The 24,759-nt window shown below is 45.7% G+C and overlaps 1 protein-coding gene across 1 annotated transcript in view; it reads right to left on the reverse strand.

Moving 5' to 3' along the window:
- Positions 1-18,381: 18,381 nt before the first annotated feature.
- Positions 18,382-24,759, reverse strand: part of LOC138265570 (carboxypeptidase B-like) — a 62,308-nt gene continuing 55,930 nt past the window's right edge. Inside the window, exon 11 of the mRNA XM_069213394.1 lies at positions 18,382-18,611. Within this exon, the coding sequence (XP_069069495.1) occupies positions 18,427-18,611 (185 nt within the window). The 3' untranslated portion in view covers positions 18,382-18,426. The remainder of the gene's footprint in view (positions 18,612-24,759) is intronic.

Consider the following 24,759-nt stretch of genomic DNA (forward strand, 5'->3'; position numbering starts at 1 on the left):
TTAGTGAAATACAGAAGGCATAGTAAAATGCATAACAAGAAGTCAGGAAATAAAGCACAGATTATTCTGTTAAATAAGACACACAGAGCACTGCAAATCACGTTGCAACCAAAATAAATTGCTACATAGTTTAACTTAATGCAGCATTGCAAGTATTGAACTCTGGGTTACATCACAACAGCATGTCATGCTGATGAAAGGTGACTGTGGGCTTTGGTGCACACCCAAATGTATGGTCATCAGTGCCTTGCTCTAAGTCAGTGAAGCCTCACTCAAGTCACAAATCACCACAGAGTAACTGGATACCACAAAACATGATGGCGTCATAAGTTATATGTACAGCAGAGGGGCAGTCTGAACTTCACAACCAGAATGGACACACTCCATGGAAGCATCACAAATCAATCAGCAGGACAAGGGAACAGACCAAGCTGGGAGCTCAATAAAGTGCACTCCCTCATAAGCAGGCTCCAATTTGTGTAATTACCGCAGTTGCAGACTCCCCCATCCCTGCTGTTTCCTGCAACAGGTGTACCAAAATGAGATCTGAAGCGGCCCTTACCTGGGTGACTACCCGATGCTGAAGGACTAGGTGGCACCCACCACCCTGGGGAAGGGGTCTCCATGCCAGTGCCGTGCTCTGGAGGTCCAGGCTCTCCCACTCCATGCCCTGCCCTGCCATCCCTGATTTCTGTGCCACTGCCCGACGTTGATGGGGTGATCTGGATCCCTGCTCAGTGAGCAGAGCCCTGAGTGGCCAGCAGCCTTGTAGTCTTGAAGATGATATTCTAGTGGTGTCAGTGCTTCCCCTGTTCCTGTGCAAGTGTATTTCCTGTCCCCCATGTAAGTATCACCCTACTTCAGTATTAATGCATTGCCTGTTCAAGTGCACATCTGTCTCTGTTCCAGCTTACAAGTATTTCTTATAGGACTTCACAATAAACGGATGTGAAGGAATGAATAAGTTGCTCCTACAGGATTGCAATTGTAGCAGAGTCTTAAGAAAGAAACACACTTCTTTATAGAATGCGATTGTTATTTGGTAGCCAATCATTTAAAAAACTGTCTGAGATAGCCAATATAATTAGAAATCATAGTTCTCTCATATGTGCAAGAGGTACATTGCTAGCTGTCATATTGCAGTAACTATCAAGTTGCCTTATGTTGGGATAGGGAAGCCCACTACGGGGTAAACAGGGTTGTGTCCTTGCCCTGAGTGCCCAAAAAGCATGTAATGTCTGGCTTTCAGACCATTTGTGGCTTAGCTCACACACTAATTGGCAAAGGCTCCTCCATGTCAGGGGAGCCGCACATATGGCTGTTTTTTCTGGGCCCGAGCCCCAGTCATGTGATCAGTGATTGGGCAGAAGTGCAGTTGCAACTCCGGAAGCACCTGGAGTGCTTCTTTTTCTTGCGGTCTTAGCGTGAGCACCAGCCCGCCTATAAAAGAGGCGAAGAGGTAGTGAGTGGGTCTTTCACTTCTGCTTGCCTCCTTTCTCACAGGTTGCAGCCGCTCTCTCCTTGAGGGCCATGGGGGATTTTATTTAGTCTTTGCTTCTGTGTTTGTATTCGTCTTCTTTATTTTGCAGGTCCAGCTCTCTGCTCCACACTCTACATCAGGCACGCAGCATTAGAGCAACCATCTCCTGCCCGGGGGCTGTACAGGTGTTAGAAATGGGGACTTTGGTTGTCAGTCAGGTTACCCCCTGTGCAAGCAAGGACCCTTATTCTAGTCAGGGTAAGTCACACACAATCCAAATTATCTTGTGCCCACCCTCTGGTAGCTTGGCACTGAGCAGTCAGGCTTAACGTAGAAGGCAGTGTGTAAAGTATTTGTGCAATAAATCATGCAATAACACAGTGCAAACTCCACAAAAATACACTACACATGTTTAGAAAAATATAGAATATTTATCTGAGTAGATTGAGGTCAAACCGATCAAGATTTCATAAATACAAGTTTAAATATCACTTTTGTAATGATAAATAGAGTCTTTAGTTCTTAAAAAGCAATAACTGTCTCTTGCGAGCACAAAGTACCTGGTTTGCGTCTGCACAGGACCTCAGACGAGAAGATGTGTGGAAAATGGGGAGGTGTGCATCGGTTTCTCCTGGTGCATACAGACAATGCATTGATGCTTTTCCATGTAGCAACGGCTTTGTGTTGATTTCCGGTGCGCAGACTTGGATCCTCTTTGGGTTGCGGGGTATTTGGATGCCCCGGGGATGATGCAGAGAATTCCTGGGGGTGCAGGATGAAGTGCCAGGAGCTGCATCGATCTGGTGGGTGATGCGAGGAAAGTTTTGTCGCACGGCAGGCGCTGCATTGATTCCTCTTGCAGGAAGTCAGGCTGCGTCATTCTGGCTCGCTGATACGTCGATCCAGAGGGCCGTGCGTCGAAGTTCCAGCCACAATGCTGGCAGTGCGTGGATCTCCACTCGGTGAGCCAGACTGCATCATTCCGGTTCAGAGATGCTGTGATTTTCGCACTGCAGGGCAGGCTGTGCGTTGATTCCGGCAGGCTGTGTGTCGATGTTCACCACACAAGGAGTTCTTTGCAGAGATGGCCCTGAGACTTCGGGAAACAGGAGGCAAGCTCAATCCAAGCCCTTGGAGAGCACTTCTCAGCAGAGCCAGAGGCCAGCAAGGCAGCATGGCAACAGCAAGGCAGCAATCCTGTTGGACTTTTTTCCTTATGCAGGGTCATCCCCAATCTTTTTGCCTCCTGCCTCCAATTTTTTCTGACCTATTGTTGGCTTAAGAACTCTGAGCAGTTTATCACTGCTAACCAGTGCTAGTCTCAGGGCCATCAAAGATTTCTCCTACCAGCACCTGGACTCTCTGCTGAGACTCCTGCCTTGCCAAGTGGTGCCCTATCCAGTTCCTAGGGCCTTGGAAGGTGAAGCTGGCAGCCGAAGACTGAAAATGCACACACAGACCGCCATGCGGGGAAAATATCGACGCACCTTCCGAGTCGCAGCAGAAATTGACGCTCCATCGACGACGTGCAACACCAGCTGACAGAGGCTGAGAACGCCGCAACCCACATTGTGTGGTTTTGCAGATACCGTGCAGCAGGATTTTCAATGCAAACCTTGCTGGGTGTGGAAAAACAACGCAATGCCTGCCCGGACCCGAGTGCTGCCCGGATCGACGCATCGCTCTCCTGTGGAGAGGAAAAACGGCGCACCCTGACCCGACCGGAAAAGGAGAAATGACACACAATTTTGTTCCCGGGTGAGAAATCAACGCACCGCTTACCTTTTTCAACGCACACTCGCCCATGTATGTTATTTTGACACTACCCAGGTACTTTTCAACGCTAACAGTGTTTTACCTGTTTACAAAAGGATTTAAGACTCTTTTGCTTTTGAAATTAATAACTTGACTTGTATATGTTGACTTTTTGTCGTTTGGGTCTTGTTTTGTTTAGATAAATATTTCCTATTTTTCTAAACCTGGGTTGTGTCATTTTGTAGAGTTTTCACTGAGTTACTGTGTGTGTTGGTACAAATACTTTACACCTAGACTCTGAAGTTAAGCCTGCCTGCTCTTGCCAAGCTACAAAGGGGGTGAGCAGGGGTTAGCTGAGGGTGATTCTCCTTTACCCTGACTAGAGTGAGGGTCCTTGCATGGACAGGGGGTAACCTGACTGCCAACCAAACACCCCATTTCTAACAAGTCCTTTACAGCAAAGCAGTCAGAAGAGTCCTTTGGGAAGCCAGGCAGCTCTCTTAAGAGGTTGCAGGTTCCTGTTCAGAGTTCCTTTCCCAGTAGGTATCTTGTCAAGAAGGTTCCGAGTTGGTAGGGTCAGAGACCCAGTTTACATACCCAAATGTGCCTTTGAGGTGAGGGAGACCTCAAAGAGTGGCTTAGAAGTGCACAAGGTCCCCTTTCAGTTCCATCCTGTCTGCCAGGGTCCCAGTAGGGGGTTAGGCAGTCCATTGTGTGAGAGCAGGCCACTGTCCTTTTATATTTAAGTACTGGCCCTCCACCCTCCCAGCCCAGGAAGACCCATTCGGTATGCAGATGTGTGCAGGTGTGGCTGAGCATCCTGTGTTTGGGGCTGTCTGAGTGAAATGCACAAGGGAACTGTCAACTAACCTAGCCAGACTTGGATTGCAAGGCACAGAAGGATTTGAGTGTAGGGAAATGCTCACTTTCTAAAAGTGGCATTTCTAGAAAAGCAATATTAAAGCCAACTTCACCTATAAGCAGGATTTTCTGCTACCATTCTGGCCACACTAAATATGACCTGGTTACCCATTTCAGATCAGAATCTACCACTCAACCAGGATCTGAGGGTAGCCCTAATGCTATCCCATGAAAGGAGCAGGCCTCACAGCAGTGTAAAATACATTTGGGAGTTTTACACTACCAGGACATATAGAACACACATGTTCATGTCCTGCCTTTTACCTACATAGCCCCCTGCCCTATGGGCTACAGAGGGCCTACCTTAGGGGTAACTTATATGTAGAAAGAGGGGAGTTTAAGGCTTGACAATTACTTTTAAATGGCAAGTCGAAGTGGCAGTGAAACTGAGACATGGTTAAGGGCTACTTATGTGGATGGCACAACCAGTGATGCAGGCCCACTAGTAGTATTAATTTACAGGCCTGTGCACATGCAGTGCACTTTGCTAGGTACTTACAAGTAAATTAAATATGCCAATTGGGTATGAGCTAATGTCACCATGTTTTAGGGAGAGAGCATATTCACTTTAGCACTGATTAGCAGTGGTAAAGTGCGCAGAGTCCTAAAGCCAGCAAACATGAGGTCAGAAAAAGAGAAGGAGGAAGGCAAAACGTTTGGGAGTGACCCTGCAGAAAGGCCATTTCCAACAACAGTAACTGGGTCGCTCATCTAGTGCACTCGGTGGCAGCTCCAGCTGGGGGCCGCTGGTGTTGTAGGTGAGGCGGCATTCTTGGAGCAATTGTGGACTCAAACAGGCATCTATGAAACTAATCTGGGAGTAGTTTTGCAGGAGATTTGGGAGAAACGTTTTGCTGGAGGCAGTGGAGACTACTAATTTGGTAGTGATTTTGCTGGCAATTTATGGCAGCTCCTTCTGGTGCCTGTGACAGATGGATGGCTAGATTTCTGGGGGGGTGGGGAGGTGCCTCTTTTGTGGCATGTTTTAAGTCATTTAGCTGGCTTTTGGTGTGGCAGGCTAGGAGGATTGTGGCATATTCTCCTGACTTGGTATTTACTGGTCATTGGAAGACAGCTGTGTTCATTGACATTTGATGTCACACGCTACTCCACTGCAAGGATTCAAGCCTCCCCCCACAGGTGCCACAGTTTCATAGGTATCTTTAAAACAGCACCCAGCGGAGGCAATTTATATAACCATTACCTGATGTGTTGGGGGGCACTTAAAGGATAGTCTGAGAAGTGACCTTGAAGGGATGAATTTTAGCATTCGTGCCATATTGGTTCATGCCATCTTGTCTTGTTTTTGCCTGACTTAAGATACAACTATGTCTGGGAGTGTGCCAAGCGCTCATGAACTCAAGTGCTTTTAGAGGTGTTAGTGCATAGAATGAATGCCATGGACTAGGTGATTGCTTTACTGAAGTCTCAGCCCGTAGGTGTGCCTGTTGAAGAGATAGAAGGGCAGGAGTACTTTCTAATGAGGCATAATCCCCAAACCTGAAAAAGGCACAGGCGCATGGCAAACATAAGGGGGGACTTGTAGTGGGAGCAATGCAACCTGATATGTTGGGGGTCCAGAACACTACCCCTCAAGGGTTGTGCCAGTGGGTCAGACCCCGGTGCTGGGTGACTTTGGCCAGGTGGCAGCTTAGGGTAAATTCATAGCAGTAATGGGACTGGAGGTGAGTGGTTGCATTATGCAGAATGGCAACAGGTTTATGTCTATTGGGAATACGCCCACAGGGGGACCTCTCCAGTCAGACCTGGTGGCTAATTTAGTGTGTGTGTAGCCTTGGCTTTCCAAAGTGGGGATGCTGTGCATCCCCCTAGTGGGAGGGGCCCTTGTGGGTGCTAGTGATGGGTATGATTTGGAAAGGGCGAGGTGCTTGGTGGCTCAACTTGATGGTGCTCAGGGTGTTCAGGGATCCCAAATGAGTGCAGTAGCTTTAGGAGCCATTGCAGGGGCCAGTAAGGTGCCCCCGGTTGGTATAGCAGCCCCATCAGGGGGGCAGCTGGGATCACCTGGGGTCGCCCCTGCCCTAGGGCTTGGGAGGCACCCTCTCAGCCAGTTGGTCGAGTACCTTCAGCATCTGGCACCACAGCAGGGGCCGTACACCCGGGAGACCTACAGTGATGGTGATGGCTCCCCCTGCTCAGGGATCAGTGAAATCAGGTACAGAAGCAACTTTACCAGTTGTTGGTTTCGGTAATGTGCGATCCGCGCATGAGCAGCTAGGCAGGCATATTTCAATGGAAGTGAAGGAAACAAACTGGAACGGGTCATATGTAGATATTATTGAGTTGCTGGTAGATAAGTCTGAAAGGGAGGAAGTCAAATGCTACAAGGAATGTTTGCACTCTAGGGACTGTGGCCATTGGCCATATAAGAAGAAAGTTGAGGAAACTCGGGTGAATTGGGCTAGAGGCTTCTCGACTTAACAAGCCATTTTGGCCAGGCATTTTAATGATTTCAGAGCACAACTTGTGTACAATCAAAATAGGATTGTGTGTGCTCATGATGAGTATGTTGGGTCACCCTGAAAAGAGTATGCTAATGAGTTCAGGAGAATTAAGGCTACTAGACCCACTCTAGCATTGGATAGAAGTAATCACATGTCTCGTTACATGAAACTTCACCGCACTGACGATTCCTCCAACGAGCACTTTTGTTCAGGTTCAGGGTCCACTAGCAGCCCAGAGGTTGGGGATAAAGAAAGGTGCTTGTTGGGATTTCAACAGGTGTACCTATACCTGACCAGTGGGGACCTGCCAGCGGGGACCTGTAGGTTCAAACATCGTTGCTCATTCTGTGGCTTGACATCTTACCCAGAACCTAAGTGTTTTTAGAAAGTCCAATGAAAAGGGCACCAAGAAACAGGAATGACCACTTTGACAAAGCTCCCTCACTGGTTAACTTCATGGCCCCATGGCTCAAGACATGCAATAATCATTTGGCAGCTCAGATATTATATGAGGGATTCAAGAAGATTTCAGGATCCCAGCAGAAGATTATGTAGGCTTCCGTTATTGTAGAAACCAACAGTCACTTAGGGTCAATCCAGGGGTGGCCAGAGCAAAGATCCTGAAGGAGCTGAGTCTTGATAAGGTGGCAGGTCCATTCGACATGACCCCTCTTGATGATTTCGTCTGCTCCCCCTTGCGGGTGCTTCCTAAAAAAAGAGCCAGGAGAGTTTCGATTGATACATAACATCGACTCCCAGGGGTCAGTCAGTGAATGAGGCCATTGATGGAGTGTTATGCTCAGTTAAATATGCTTCCCTTGATCAGGCACTACGGATGCTGCAAGAGCTAGGATCTGGAACCTTGTTGGCAAAATCTGACATATATTCTGCCTGCTGTTTACTCCAGGTGCATCCGTAGGATTTTCATCTCCTGGGTTTCCAATCTGAGGGTGTGTTTCACTTTGATAAGTGAAGGCCTATGAACTGCTCTGGTTTCTGCTACTACTTTGAGCAGTTCAGCACTTTCCTCAAATGGGTCTTCAGGAGGAGGTCAGGTCAACAATGGGCTAGATGATTTTCTCCTTCTGGGACCACGTGGCACAGTGCAATGTGCTGATGCCATCTGAACTTTTCAGGACTTAATGGGTGAGTTTGGGGTCCCGCTAGCACAGTTCAAGGCACTGGGGCCAGCGACCACGATTGAGTTCTTGAAAATAGAGTTGGATTCTGTGGCAGGAGTCTCCAAGATTCCCTTGCAGAAGGCTAACATATTTTCACAAGCTTTGCAAGAAAGGCTGAGAGCTAAGAAAGTCACATGTCATCAGTTACAAGTCTTGATTGTCCAACTGAACTTTGCCTTGTGGATCATTCCCATGGGGAGTACCTTCTCCTGATCTATTGCCCAAGCAATGTCTTGCTTAAAGGTAAAGCATCATACCAGACTGTCTGGTGAGGTCAGGCAAGATATGAGAATTTGGGAGTGTTTTATGCAGGAATTTAACAGGATTGTGGTGTAGCACAGTCAACTCAGAACCAATGAGGAACTAGGTCTCTTCCACGAAGCAACATGTAGCAAGGGGTTTGCTGCCATTTTGAGGACAGCATGATATTCACAGTGGTGGTCCAGTGAGTTGGAACAATCTTGGTTGGTTACTAACATAGGATTCCTGGAGGTGTTTCCAATCCTGGTGGCATTGTCTATTTAGCCAGAACAGTTCCACAACCAGTCAGTCGTGTTCTGGTCTGCTAATATGACAATGGTAGACAGCATCAATCAGCAGGCAGCAAAATGCAAAATGATTCTGAGACTTTTAAAAGAAATTGCTGTGATTGATGTTAAATGTACTGTTCAAAGCCAAGCATGTCCCTAACTTGTTGAACAACACGACTGACGCATTGTCTCATTTCTAGATGTATGCTTTAAGGTTCTACCACTGAGGAGAAGCAGAGTCCCCTGCACCTGTCCCAGACCATCTGTGGTGGCTTAGTACCCAAGTTTACTGGGCCTCGTGGCAGCCAGCTTAGCCCCCAGGATCAGGTGTGCCAATGAGCGGTCATTTAGCACATACTGTGACTTCTTTGGCATATAGGGGTGGTGGGATGGTTTGCTTTCAATTCAGTCATAGCATTCTTGGGGGTGCTAAGAGGCGAGGGGCGATTGGTGGCTTGCACCGGGTGCCCACCGCAGCAATATCCTGTTTGGCAAAACTGCTAGGACACACTGACAGGACCAAGTTTTTCTTGGGTCAAGGTGCCTTGGATGGCTGGCAGAGTGTAGAGGGGGCCAGGTTGGATTCTTGGTGTCCCATTGATATGACCAAGTTGTCAGCAATTCTGGGGACTCTGGGGGACATCTGTAGGTCACCGGGGGAGGTCCGCCTCGTCAGCGCAGCATTTATCCTTTCCTTTTATTGAGCTTTCAGGGTGAGTTAATTGGTAGCCAAAAAGAAGAAAGTCACTGGAAGGAAGTTACAATTGGCAGACATTCAGTGGTTGGACAGGCCTGGGGCTCTGGCGGTTAACATCCCTCGCTCCAAGATAGACCAGGTGGGAGAGGTGACCACATCTTATTGGACAGGGCCCTGGGAATTGCACAGCCCCATACGTAAACTGGAGTTATTCCAAGCTCACTGGGCACAGGGTGAGGGGGGCCCCCTTACTTGTCCATGCTGATGGAACTCCCATAACCAGGTACCAGTTCTGGAGGATCCTTAACAGGGCCCTGCAGGCAGCTGAATATGACCCTACTACTGTTGGAGAAAGAATTATTGTGACTGTTGTTTTACTGAGTTTTCACACACTACCTCCCTGACAAGCCTTTGACTGCTTCAGCCTGGCTACTGTGGGAGGCAAATGCAGAAACAGTGTATTTAGACCAGTTTGTGCACCATAGTAGAACATACCCTAGGACACCAGAAGCAAATGACCACAACCACCATGACTCTGGCCCAGTTACCTCTTCTTGACTTGTGGTCCACGGGAATGGGGTTTGACACCTAACTTGAGGTATCACTGTGGGGGAGGCGGGATGATTATTTAAGGTATTGCTGTAGAATAACACCCAATAATATTAGTGCATGTAGCTATATTGTCGAGAACAAATATCCGGTGACAATTTTAAATATTCCATGGACCCATATTGAGCTATACCAGCATGTCTTCACTTCTAGAATAGCCCATTTTAATACAGTGGTTTAATATGTAGTGTAGAAAAGGATAATTTATCTGTTCCATTACTGATAAATTATACTTGTGTTGCATCAACTCAACTTTCTTCAAACTTATTTTTTTAGAGTAGCACTTTCTTTGTGATGGTGAATAGAATAGAATGCCTCTATATTATTTGTAGTTACAGATAGGTGAAGAACTACAACATGAAAGTATAATCCTCTGTATTTACCCTGCCATTAAATGTTACATTTATACAGTCAATCCGATGGTGCCTGTAGACTAAGTCGTCTGCCCCCAGTTTTCTATTCCTCCACTTCTGTTGAGCTAATGATTGTTTTTTGTGTATATTCATCTCCCTAGTGATAGTGATCACCTGAGTAAACCACTAAGGGCCTGATTTAAGAAAAGTGGCACTGCATCCAATGTAGCACCACTTTTCTTGCGCCCCTTACTGCCTCCTATGGCCACCATGTGTGCACCATATTTGATATACGGCACACCATGATGCAGGGTAGGGGCAATAGCATTGACATTTTTGACGCTATTGATGTACTGTGTAGGGTTATCTCCAAAATGTTGGTGCTAATGCTGCACAGTATATAGGGTCCCATTGAAAGCAATGATGTGCCTCCTTTTAACACCTGCCCTGTGCAGGCATTAAAAGTAGCCGCAAAAAGAGATTCCAGTGTGCCATTTTTGCGGTCCCTCTAATGGGGGAATGCCTGGTTCAGGCACAATGTGGTGCAAGGTGTTACAAAGTGCTGTCATGCATGCATTGCGTCACTTTGTAAATATGAAGCGGCTATTTTGGCCTCATTGGGCCACATGAGCGTAAAAAAGGTAGATTCAACAGGGTCTCTCAAGTAGCATTTTACGACTACATTTTATTTTGATTGTGAAGGATTAGATCACTCTTTAGAAGAGACTTAGGAACCATTTTGAGATTGATGGATGGAGGAGTCAATCGTATTGGTAGAGGCCATCCCATGGGTACTCTGACTGTAAAGATTTAGAGTTGTGTGCCAGCACAGCTGACAATTCTGTACATTGAAAGGACCCACCATCATAGTGGTTCCATTTAATGTACAAAACGTTTGGTGTAAGTCTACTGACTGAAGAATGTACAGAAACGTTTCAAAAGTTTTTGTTTTTAAAAACAAAACTCCCTAATTGGGAGTTTGATATTGAAAAACAAAAAGAAAATAACCCCCTGCACAGTGTTATGTCTTTTCTCCGATGGCCCCAACTCTGTAAGGCACACAGAGGAATATTTCCGTTTGACAGAGCCAATAGGAGTTCTGTCAGCAGTAATCTGGCAGTCTGCAGAACTCTAAATGAGGAAGTCAGACAGATGGATTGGCAGAAAGGGTACTTTTGTAATATTTTTGATGGATTATCCTATTCACCAAACTCTAAATCAGTCTCTTATTTTATTGCAGATTTTAAAACTGATTATCAGGTGCAGGAAAGTCAGATTTAAGTAAATAAAAAGTATCTAGTTAGATGGGACAACATGGAAAATGTACTAACAATGTTAAAAACAAAAGATATGTGCTTGCCTTCGGAGTCTCCACTTCAATTGAGATGGAATTTGGTTTCTTGAATGTTTTCATCTACCTAGCAAATCAAGTAACTATTGCTCTTATTGAGAGTCAAAGCGTGACAGATATCTTGACTGCCATATTACAAGCTCCATAAGTTATAATGAACATGTAATATAGTAGACAGGACATCTGTCATGTTTGTGATTAGTGCCTGATTTAGATATTGGTGGAGGGGTTACTCTGTCACAACAGTGACAGATATCCCATCCGCCAAAATCTGAATCCCATTGTCTCCAATGGGATTTAGATTTCAGCAGACGGGATATCCGTCACTGTTGTGACAGAGTAACCCCTCCATCAATATTGAAATCAGGCCTAGAGTATCTCATATGCCCAATCCTTCAAACTCTAAATAAGGCCCTATGTGTGTGCTGTGCCTTGAAAGGGAAGCAAGGACTTACAAATCAAGTTCAAATAAAAAAGCTTTCATTTTCCGAGAAGGTTCTTGTAGATCTCACAAGTTGTATTTGAGGACCACATCTCATTGAGTTTCTGAAGTAGTAGAATAAATTCCTCAGGCTAAAGTATTAAATGTTAATCTTTAACATAGAAAGTAACATGCAGATTTTTAAACAGGCAGGAAAATCTGTTTAAAACAAAGAAAGTGTTATCTAATAATATGGCGCAAATCAGAAGGTATGGGGCCTAATAACAACTGGTCGGTAAAATTGTTATCCTTGCTGTGCAAACACCTGCTGGTATAAGGATTATGTATGGTGTATTATTTATCACACCTGGTAATTATCTGGGGAAATAAAGTTTGCCCAACCAATACATTTTGTCAGGTCAAAAAATGCCTGGTGTATACAAGGACATGCAGTCTTTGTTGTGCTAAAGCACTGAAACCCATATGTTATTCCCCCAAAAGTCAGAATAGGCACATTTTACCATGGCCGATGAATTCTGAACCCCAGCATGGCAGATTTTATTTGATTCAATAAATCACAACTGTCCCTCGAGGGCACTCATCGTCAGGACAATAGTGATAAAAATGTCTCAAAAACAGGTGGTTTATGCCTGCACTGGTGGCTGTGCAAAATTCCGAATTATTCTTGTGGACATGAAGACAAATTACCAAAGCATGTCCTACAACATAGGTATATATTTATTTAAATCGTCTTAAAATCGTGGTACTGTCAATGCACAGCTGGCTTTGTCATAGGTTTTTGAAATCTTATTATATTAAATTGTCCTCGTGTTAGGGAGATGTTCATTGGAGTCCAGTGAAAGAATGTATGGCTACATAGACCACTTTGAAATCGAAAGCATTATAGAATTATTTTCAAAGAGGTAACAGAGCTCCTCACCTTGCAAGATAGTTAAGGATTTCAAATCATTTCTTAAGGAGCCCTGTATCCCCATGCACCGGCAGATCATTCTTATACAATAAGTAATTCAATGAGGGAAACCATAAAATAAACTTTCACCCATTAATTACTTGCATAATACACCCGTCACAAACAAGGGAGCATTAGACATAAAAAATAACATGTTTAAAAAACCAATACCTTAGAACATAGACCATTTATTTATGGATTTAGTCAGTTGAAGCAGTCATAAATGCGGAAAACCTTAATAGAAATAAGGGCTCACTTTGAGCCACCACCTCCTTGGACGTGGTGGATGAGAAAAAAATGAAGCACGATTTAACATTCCTAGCTGGGTGCGAAAAATAGCGCAAACCACTCCTGCCATTTTCCATAAAAACCTTATGAAAGACAGTAGATGAAAAATGAATGTTCTGGAGATGTGTGATAGTGATTGGAGAGGGGAACATCCATGGTAGTTTTTGACTTTCTGGAAAAGCAATTAAGGAAGTCAAACCGTTAAAGAAAGATTTGATTGATGCCTTTCTTCAAATACCTCACTATGAATTAGGATGTATTATTCTATAGCTCACCTTTAATGTACTGCCAACTTACCACAGGCTCAAAGCACTAATAACAAATGAGGCTAGTACCTCACCAATCTTCAACCTCAGCAAAATGAAATGTTTCCTCAGTAATTAGTATTTATGCCTTCCATCACGAACACGGTTCCGAGGAACAGATAGATTTGCCTATTGGATTAATAAATATTTGTGCCGTTTTGTTCTCATAGTCAATACTTAGAGGCTAGTAAGATGTATTTTGAGTTAAGCACTTGCTTCTGGCATGTCGGGATCATAGTATGTATAACAGGTCAAAACCCCTTTCTTTCATAAACCAGAGTCAGGGTACAACATGAGAATTAGCAAGGCGGTTCAATGGATCTCATTTCTGATCAGGTATGTTCCATATGTGAGGACCTGTACTGGATGCAAACTCCACAAATTCTCTAGTTTTGAGTCAAAGCGATTTTTTGCAGTACTCTCAAATTGCTGAATAGTTGAGAGTCGCATAGGGGGCACTGTGATCCAGTACATGTTGACTTGGCCTCTGTTTACCAATTTTCATGGAGTTTAGATTACTCTTGGAATTGCCATTCACGTGGCCCATAACTCTGGCAACCGCAACGTGAGCATTGAGCGTCTACATGACAGAGGTTTGTGTGCCAAATGGCGTTTTTGCACTGAGGAGACACATTTAACTAGTGATTTGGGTCGAAACATCAGCTCTTCCTCAGGGGTTGCCCTCGTAAAAACACATTGAATATAGGGAAAAATATTTAGATTGGACTATAAATCATGTGGCGCAGGGACCACCCCTGGTTGTATATATGTGTATCATACTGTCTGTTTCATATTACTTTGACTTTTGAGCATTGCACCTTCCGCACTACTGTATATTTTTAGGCACTCTTGAAAGGTCTCTGTAGTGGAAATTAGATATCTGGGGATCTGCATGTCACAAAAGCGAATCTCAGCAGATCGTTCTCAGCCTTTCACCTTTCCGAGTTTGATAAATGTATTAGCATTACAGTCTGTTTTCCTAACATGTTGCTGAGATGCTCAGAATGGTGGTATGAATCACTATATGAAATGAAATAATTGGTAAATGTTATTCCCAAAAATGTATTTTGTTTAATGTGATAGTCCTTTCATTTTTGCCAGATGTGTCAGAATCTTCTACTGAAACTGAGCCAAACACGTATCATTTTTTAAGTACACCAAGTACACCATGCCATTGGAATTTATGCTGATTTGCTTGCATCAATTTCAAAGGTTCTATGGGCTACTAGAAAGAAGATCAATTCAGATGAAGATGCAAATGCTTTATGAGGTGAATTGATGGTCCCAAACTGGAAAGGTGAGATCCCTTCTTTCCAGATGTATGTATGTTCCCTGCTATAGATGGAAGAAAAGCATGCAAAGTTATAAGGTTGGAGTTGTATGCCCAAATTTCAAGGCAGAATCAATTGTTACTACTCAGCATCAAAAAATGCGCTAAGGATTCCCAACTTAGAAAATCAGTGCTATGTCCCTTCAGAATGGGTATTTGTATTAAACAGGGTACTCTCAGTTAGGGTATTAATGCTAGGCCCAATCTATACAAGGCTAGTGTGAGAGGTTAAACATGTTTTAATATTCAATTTAACATGAAGCAACCAAGATACTTCTACACGTTGGCTACATTCATAAATAATGGAGTTAAATGCACAAGGCGAATTACAACTATAAATGAAAAGAAAAATGAGATATTGGCCCTCATTATGAGATTGGCGGCAAATGGCGCCTACCGCCACATGACGGCCACCAACATACTATCGCCGTGGCTACCGACCGTCCACGCCATAATGACTGTAGACAGAATACCGCCAGAAGGCTGGCGGAATTCCGTCAACGGTCATGGCGGCGGACGGTGGCTCCAGCAAAACACCGCCTGTTCCATGATACGCCCTGGCAGTGTTTTGCTGGCGGACACTGCTGCTGGCAGCAGCGCTGTGTCCCGTCTCCTGCCGGAGGACCCCCTGCAAGCAGGTAAGTCGGGTTCTCCAACAGGAGAGGGGGTGGGGGTGTTGTGTGCGTGAGTGGGGTGTGTGTGCATGAGTGCATGTGTGTGTAATGCGTGTGTGCATGAGTGGGTGTGAGTGTCTGTGCATGTTGTGTTGTGAGATTGCATGTGTGCCTGGATGTATGTTCGTGAGTGTTGCTGTGAGTGTGTATGAATGTTTGAATGCGTGGGTGAATGTGTGTATGCATGTGTGTATGGGTGTGTGTGTATGTGTATGTGTGTAAATGTGCAGGGGTCTGAAGAGGGAGGGGAGGGTGAGGGAGGATTCTGGGGAGGGGGGGGAGACCCCTATAAGTGCCAGGGAAGGAATTCCCTTGCACTGATAGTGCCTACTGCCATTGTTTCAGTGGCAGTACCGAAACCACTGAAACCTTGGCGGTGGGCCGGGTCATAATGCCATGGACAGCCTAGTGACGGCTGCCGGGCTGGAGACTGAAGTCACAAAAGTCATGCAAACCTGTGTAAAAATCTTGGTAGGAATTTACTTTCCAGCACAAATCTGATTTGCGCTGGAAAGTTGCCTGAAAGTAACATAAAGCAGGGCTTTCCCATGCAACCATTTATGGTTTTTGATGCAAACCACCTTGTACTTACAATAGCAGATGGGGTTTGAGGCAAAAAACAATGCCTTTTTGAAACAAGTGTTAAAATGAGAAATATATTTTTTTAACTTTTCCAGCTTTGCATGTGTGCTGCTCTGTATTACACACATCCATAGGACTCGGAGGCCGCCATAGGGGCCTCACCCCAACACTGGTCATACACCAACTGACAAGACAGTTTTGTTTGTTGGAAGAAGTATTTATTTTCAAATAAACATTCATAAACACAATTTATGCAAGTCATCATATGCACATTACTCAACTAAAACATTTCACTGCAAACTTTAATATATATAAACTGTTATAGACGCTACTTTGTAACCATAGATTTTGACAGGATCCCTTCCTGTCCTGAACCTCCTTTGGACCACACAGGGACTGATCGTCACCTGTATCCTTAGGGGGGGCGGTATCCCTGCTTCCTCTGTTCCTTGCCCCCTTTTTCAGGGTTCCGCCCCCTCTCCAAACACCACTCAACCAAGGGGTGTACCAGGGCGGCCCAGGGCATGAGCCCCGTGACCACCCCAGTGATCTGGGCTCCCTACCCCCAAACAGGTGTGTCCATCCGCAGGTTGGTCCAGGACTTCAGGATCCTATCTCTGTTGTTATACCGGGGCCCCACCCTTGGGGTCCCCTCTGTTTCTTCCGGTTACTTTATTCTCTCTTTCTCTCGCCCTTCCTCCAAGCCTAATAATAAGGAGAGGGTGGGTGGAAATCGCCGATGGGTCTGCCTGTCCCAGGGCCGCCGCGCACGAAGGAAGAAGGCCAAGCCTTCTGGGGGGGCGCTTTTATGCCCCCCCACCAGTGCGCGGCGGCCCAAACCGGTCCAGCACTGCCCCGACCACCGACGCTCTCCCAGCGTCGAACTTCCGCCCGCGCGTCTCGCGAGACACGCAAGCGGAAGCCCATGGCCAGCCTGCGCACAACTAGTGCGAGGCACGACCCCAGCTTCCCCGATCCCTAAGTGGCCGCGCTCCCCCATGTTGGGGGGGTGCTCTTCCAAAGTCGGAAAAGTTTAAAATTGTGTCTAGGCACAGTATTTTGTACTGGAAGGGCACCCCTCCAATACCAAACCTATGTTAGACATGATATATGAATCTTTGCATTATTGCGCAAAGATTCACCCTCTCCCTGGTACTGGCATACAACCAGGCGCTACACAGCCTGGTTGTATGCCAGTACCTGAGAGATAGTAGAACAGTGACATGTCTTAGTAGAAATTATGTTGTCCTGCGTTCCCCCCTTTATTCCAGAGCGTTTAAATTATGTTTTTGGAGCATATCCTTGGATGGGATAAGCTGTTGTGAGAGGAATGGTTCTCAGGAGATGTGGCCAGTCAGTCAGGGTTAAAAAAGATCATGTTTCAGAGCACTGTTCAAGAGGACATACCTTTGCTAATCTTTGCAAGAGGGCTCAAAGTGAAATATTCAATACTATGGCGTGAGAAGCCTTTTAGGTAATAGATGGTGCTTGCACACAGACTATGTAGAATGAAGGTATACAGTATAGGCACTAGTGGTTTATAGTGTGTTGCTATAGTGCAATTGAGAATTTACTGTGCTTTAGCGATCAATGAATACTGTGAGTATTTGCCCATTAACATGTCTTGATGTTTTTTTACGTGTTCTACATCATGGAGCTTTTTCTATTTCTATAGAAATGTCATATGCAGACCAGTCAACAGTAGCATACTCACCAAACATTGAACAACTCAATATAAAACACCTTCCGACAAGGTAGATCTAGTATACACTGGCATGAGCACCGTCATCATGAAAAGAGGTATGGAGCAGGAAGTTTGAACAAATGATAGAGATCTTGGTGGTTTTGTGGAAGAGTTTGAGGGGAGATTCAGGTCCACTTTCTACCTGCCAGTACAATTTACAACCATTCTGGGACTAAGGGCCTGATTCACAAATGGACTTACGACTCTTAAAGTTACAAGTATGGAGTCTCTGCACTTGGGGCGGAGTCTCTACACTGAGCTGCACTGAGCACTGGTGTGCAGAGATTCCACACTGAGTGTGGAGATTCCGTCCTGAATGTGGAGACTCCGTCCCGAGTGCGGGGACTCTACACTCACAACTTTACAAGCTGTATGTCCCTTTGTGAATCAGACCAAGAGTGCTTCTATGTTGGACAGACATCCCTATTACAATTTGAGAGAAGATTTGGGCCACACAAATAAATCAAAAATATAGGTGGCAATTTTCTGGTGATTTCTGAAAAAATGCTGTCCTGAAAGCCTATCATTTAAAACAATTGTTTATGTGTGGCATTTAAATTTTAATGTGAATCGTTGTCACTAATTTGTATTGAGAACGTTTTTTGCCTTTTTATTAATGATCTTGAAAAAACATTAAATTATAAATATTTCCCTGTTATGTTCATCAAAATTATTTATTCCACATGATACTGATTTTCTCTTAAAGAAAAGTTAAGACACAGATATTGATTTTCAATAAAATTTTATTACACTGAATTGTGCTCTCCTGTCTATACCTTTTTCTGGATATATTCAGCAATATATTTGACTGCCAACATGGTCTCTTCACATGTAGGCTTGATCTGAGATTCAGGCAGGAGGAATCCATACCTGCCTGTGTCCCGGAGCTCAAAGGTAAAGGAGTACTTGATCCCCTCGTCGTAGGCCCAGTCATCAGAGCCACCAGCAGCTGGATCTGCAATTGGGGAATAAAACCTCATCAACACAATTTGAACTGGATGACCAAAGATACATATTTCAAAAACATTTTAAAACTGTCAGTGTTAAAATAAACATTATAATTTCAAAAGATAATGCAACTGCATACAATAGTGTACATATATATATATTATATCTAGAGTCAATAAAAAAACTAAAGGTTACAGGGACGTTATAGTTAGGCTCACATTTTAAACTTATAAAACCATAGAAATTCACCTGTCATACTTATAGAGTTATCTCAAGTAAATATAACTCGTGCCCTAAGGTAACTATAACTCGCCATGCACAGTTCGTTAATCAAAAATGTTACCTCAAATATTACATTAATATTATCAATGATGTTATCAAAGATGTCATGGGTGCTGTGTTTTGTGGGGTAATTAGCAATGCGTGGCAAGGGAGCGAATTATAGTTACCTTATGGCACAAGTTATAGTTATTTGAAACAACTATAACTATAACAGGTGAATTTCTATGGTTTTGTACATTTAAAATGTGACCATAATCTTTGTTTTTTTCAGTGAATTTCTATGTTTTTTAAAAATTCTATTTCCTAACTATAACATCCCCTTTAACCTTTGTTTTTTTTCTGTGAATTTCCATAGGTTTTTTAACATATACTAATTTTCATTACGATACGCTAATCCAACCATTGCCGCGCCCAGCCTTCAGCCAATGCCCTATAAGCACCTAACCTTGCACCATGCACGGCCTTCCCCCATGCGCAATTGGGGTTGCCCGCAAGGCCTGGCCTGCAGCCAGTGTCTGTGGCCAACCCCCTAACCACCCAAACCTACTCTGCACGCATAGACTACAATATTTTTTTTAAACCATTTTGTTACACTCTGCATGCTATCTGGGACCCCGGAGGTAGACTTAAGGCCTCCTCCACTGTCACAGCAGATTTTTTTTTTAAATGTTGCCCTTTACGGGCTATCTTGGACCGCTGGGGGAGCCTCAAAGTTTCCGGCATGGTTCCAGCTGGCTCCTGCATGAGCCAGCATTGCTCCACCAAGCAAGGAACTGCTTTTAATAACAGCACCCTGCTTTCTGAATGAATATTTTTATGTCTTTCCTGCATGCATATCTGTGTGCAGGGTTGACAGATGAAAACTACGCTTTCTGACAGTGGGACCTGTTTGACAGGTCCTGCTGTCAGAAATTAAAGTTATGTTTTCTTTTGCTATGTGGGGGTGGTCAGCTCCCACCAAGCAAAAGCAAACAGCTATGTCTTTGGGGTGGGCAGCCTGGGACATAGTAGGAGCCAGCCCTGGGGGGTGGCGGTTTCCAGCTCCATCAGTGGCTCCTCGAGGGGCATCCAATGTGAAATAGCTCTGGGGAGGTGGTTTGAAACCAACCCACTTTACAATTTTTGTACTGTTTGCCCCAGGGAAGATGTGGTACCTGGAGCTGCGGTGGTGCGTAGACCCCTAACCTATGTTGGATAGAAGCTCCGGGGAGGTGGTGGTCTCTGGGGCTGCAGGAGGTTGCATGCCCCCCGCCCCGTATTAGGTAAAAGCCCTGAGGAGGTTGTGATCCCTGGGGCTGTGGAGATGCCACGTGGCCCCTCACACCATACTAGATAAAAGCCACAGGGAGGTGGTGGTCCCCGGGGCTGCGGGGATTGCATGCCCCCTGACTGATATTAGATAAAAGCCTAGGGAAGGTTGTGGTCCCCAGGGCTGTTGAGGGCCGCATGGCCTCCTGCACCAAATTTAGCAAATGCCCTAGGGAGGTGGTTGTTCCCTGGGGTGTGGGGGGATAGGAGGTTCCCTCATTAAAAAAGAACAATGCCACCGGGACTTGGCGCACTTGGGTGCCTATTAAAAAACAAGCATGGGAGGCCGTGCTTGTTTTTTGTTGCATTTTTTCCCCTGAGTTTGTGACAATGTTGCGATTGCGCAGCAATATTTTTTTAAAAAATTGTTCTGCTCTGGCGGAATCCCTCTGGGACCCAAGCACCAGAGCTAAGGGGTCAGGGTGACTCTACCCTGGCCCCTTGTCTTTTTTTTTAACTCTTTTTTGTGGGACTGGGCTCAAGCTGAGACCCAAGACGGCTGTCAACACTTCCTGGTTTGAAGTTGGCAGCCAATCAGGGCTGAACATTTGCTGTGCATGAGCTCTTAATCTCCGCAAAGTTGTCACGGCCTGAGATATCCAAATGTGTTTTTCCTTTAATATCTCAAAAACTACTGAATGGATTTACACCAAATAAGCAAAACTACAATCTGCGTACTGAAAGCTAGTTTTCTGCCAAATTTGGTGTAATTCCATACAGTGGTCTGGGCTGTAGTTGTGTCTAAAGGCCCTGTAGAAATTAACATGGGAAATGCAGCTTTTTTGACCCCCTCCTTTCTCTCAGGCCCGCTTGATGGATCACCCCAAACTTTCCCGGTGCAACAAAAATCACGGGCACTTTTTTTGGGACAATTTCGTGAAGACTTGTCAAACGGTGCCAAAGATATAGGCAAGTCCAAAAACGGGAAAGGTCACAGGAGCTCCTGCCATGCTCTGTGCCTGATGTGACGACTGGGGGAAAAGGAGCATTTCCAAGATGGCGGCAGGTGCTGAGTCAAGACCAAGCTACTGACTCCCTGGGGCCCATGCAGATGGGAACAGAGGACTCAGGTCATATTCAGGGAGGACATTAGGTGTAGTCTGAAGTCTGAGTGCCCGAGAGATGTTTGCAAGGTGGACTCACCGGTTCTAGGATGCTTTGTGTGCATCATGTGCTGAGTATCCCTGCCCAGAGTTTACGGAGCAGCCGAGAGAGGAAACGTTAAGTGAGTAAGAAGTGCTCTCCGGCCCCCAGATACATCATGTATGGCATACCTTGAGCTCTGCGAATCTATGTCTCTCGGGGCTGGCGGCTCCAAGGTACATCGCAGTACTTTCGGCTCTTCTGCTTCCCGCCCAGAGCTACTCAAGAGGGGCGCTAAGTGGCTGAAAATGCTCATCGGCTCCAGGGTACATCGCACAAGTCACGCATGAGACCCACGGCCGGGGGGGGTGGTCTGGAGATTTGTGGAGCGACTGGATCCTACTGAAAGATTCATGGACCAAGAAAGGGTAGGCTTTGACACTGCAAAAACTGTGAGTGATTTTTATAGTGTGGCTGCAATTTTTTTCTTGAAGCCTTTCAACTTTCACTTTTACCATATTGGTGTTGATAAAAGTAGATAAAAGTGGCAAACATAGGACTGTCAACAGAGTTTGCCTCCTGCTATAAAAAATTGATATGTTAAAAGACTGACATGCAGGGCCCAGGAGTGGGTATATGGCAATCCACTGGGGTCAACAGGGGCCCTTCCAGGTGGAGGTGGGCTTTGGTGGCTACGAAAGCAGTCTATGTAGCTGTACATGCTGTTTGTGGCTCCTGAGTCCCACTCTCTTGCCTTACCAGACCCCTGAGGCCTTGAACCCCCATATTTTGGTAGACCTGCCTTTTTGGATCCATAAGGGACCTAAAAAAAAAGAACCAATGAAACGATTCCACGGGATACCTCCATGTGAGCTCAAGCCCTCAGCAGAGCTCCTAAGACGTCTAAGCATTGGGGCCATAAAATCTCCAACGCAATGCAGGGCCGTATAAATACAGAGAGTATCAGTGACCTGGTGGGCACAGTGCAAACATTTCTCTGCAACCGATTTCTCCAGAGTCAAGACCCCTGACAATCAGTAATGCTGAATGGACAGACTTCAAAATACCACGTCAACCTGCAGTTAATGGGGAGTCCTCAAATATCAGCTGTACCACTAAGTCCAAAACGTTGGCGGATCTTGCAGAGTCAGTGGGAGCAGGAAGAATGGCTCAAGCAAGGGCTGTTAATGTGAGCCTTCTGATCTCAGGTGGGCCTGACTTCGAGCCAGTATCAATCACTGGGTTAAGACACATTGTCAGTCTTTCCATCTTTTTCCTCAGTAGAACTTGTCCTGCATCAGAAACTCAGAGAAATATGGAAGATGAAGATCTCTCAGGAAGAGGCCCACAGAAAAACCAGTGAACAACTCCGCCAGCTTAATACCAATATGCAGCTTCTGTACTCCCGGGTGTCCAAGGTGGAACAAAGAATATCCATCTTGGAGGACTGCAAACTAAAGCAGGACTCTACAACCCTTAAAATCCAGTCTGACCTTGCTGAACCACAACTGAAGCTCCATGACTTTGAAAATCCATCTCGCCGATCCAATTTGTGCTTCATTGGCATTCCGGAGTGGTGCCGTTGATAACTGAGCTTATAAATAAACTTGTTTGTCTAGATATGGCGTCGAAAGTGGTGGAGCTTATCATTTCCCTGCACATCGAGTTTCAATACCCTAATCTTCAACCTCCTCAAACTATTTTTGTAAACTTTATGGGACTACATTGTGAAAGAACATATAGGGGGTCATTCTGACTCCCGCCGGGCGCGGTCACCGCGCGCCCGGCGGGAGCCGCCAAAATACCGTACCGCGGTCGGAAGACCGCGGCGGGTATTTTGAGTTTTCCCCTGGGCTGGCGGGCGGCCTCCAAAAGGCCGCCCGCCAGCCCAGGGGAAAACGACCTTCCCACCATGAAGCCGGCTCGTAATCGAGCCGGCGGAGTGGGAAGGTGCGACGGGTGCTACTGCACCCGTCGCGTATTTCACTGTCTGCTATGCAGACAGTGAAATACAAGCGGGCCCTCTTACGGGGGCCCCTGCAGTGCCCATGCCATTGGCATGGGCACTGCAGGGGCCCCCAGGGGCCCCGCGACACCCCCTACCGCCATCCTGTTCCTGGCGGGCGAACCGCCAGGAACAGGATGGCGGTAGGGGGTGTCAGAATCCCCAAGGCGGCGCAGCATGCTGCGCCGCCTTGGAGGATTCTGACGGGCAGCGGAAAACCGGCGGGAGACCGCCGGTTTTCCTGCACTGACCACGGCCAAAGCGCCGCGGTCAGAATGCCCTGCGGGGCACCGCCGGTCTGTCGGCGGTGCTCCCGCCGACCCTGGCCCCGGCGGTCTGAGACCGCCGGGGTCAGAATGACCCCCATATTGTCTTACGCCATTAGAGGCAGAGTTTACCAGACCCCTGACAATTATCCATTTAGAGTTTTTTAAGACATGTCACTTGCTATGGCACATCACAGCAAAGAACTGAAGGGTAAGATTGATGTTTTGCAGAACCTTGGGGCACCAGCTGGCATAGTTCGGCAGTCAAAATTGGAAGTTTTGTAGAAAGGTCATGCACATGTTTTCCAGTCACTAGAGCAAGCCAAAACATTTTAAGATCAAATTCATCAGGCTTGATGGATGGGAAGAGTATGGGTATTTAACAGTTCAATGACTGTCCATGCTTTAAATTTACTGCGTGGCCAGAAGCACATTGGAACGTCTTCTAGAGGTGTGTCCTGGAAGATAGCCTTTGAGTGCCAATCCAGTGCACTCTATGTGGAGGTCAGGGTTTGGGTACAGGTGCTGGAGGAGTTTTCACTCGGGGGGCACCTCCTCAAGAGACTCGTGTGGGCGGGGTTCTGGGTATGGGAGGTTCTGGGCTGGGTTGAGGGGAAGGTAAAGGGCACATTTAGGAAGGGAGCAAGAGGTTAGGCAAATCAGAGCACTTTATGGGGGAAAAGTCAGGTTGAATTTCTGTTAAGTCAGGTTGATGAAAAAGAATCAAGATGTTTTCGGTTTTGGGAAAGAGCATGGGGGAGGTCCTTTAACTTGTCATTTGAACCAGCTTTACAGGGCAGCTGCAGGTTAGAATTTAAGATATCAATTTTCCATGAGCCATATAAGAGCTGTTACCTGCAATGTAAATGGGACAAATAATCACACTAAATTTAGGGCAATAAAGGCATGTTAAGTCCTCAAAAGCTCGGATACTGCTTCTTCAAGAAACACATTTGAAAATTCAGGATAGAATACCTCAAACCCCAACCTGTATAGCACAGGCCTTCTATTCATCAGCAAGCACAGTGGTCAGAGGAGCAGTGGTCCTCATAAGCCACAACTGTCCTGCAGAAGTGGTCCAGGTGGTTAGAGATCGAAGGGCACGCTGGATTTAGGTCATCCTCACCATGGGTAGCATATTAACACATATTATTAGTTTTTATGGACCCATTGAAGATGAAGTGACATTTCTAAGAGAAATGTGTGATATG

Source organism: Pleurodeles waltl, chromosome 11 (genome assembly GCF_031143425.1).
Source record: "Pleurodeles waltl isolate 20211129_DDA chromosome 11, aPleWal1.hap1.20221129, whole genome shotgun sequence".
Classification (NCBI taxonomy): Eukaryota; Metazoa; Chordata; class Amphibia; order Caudata; family Salamandridae; genus Pleurodeles; species Pleurodeles waltl.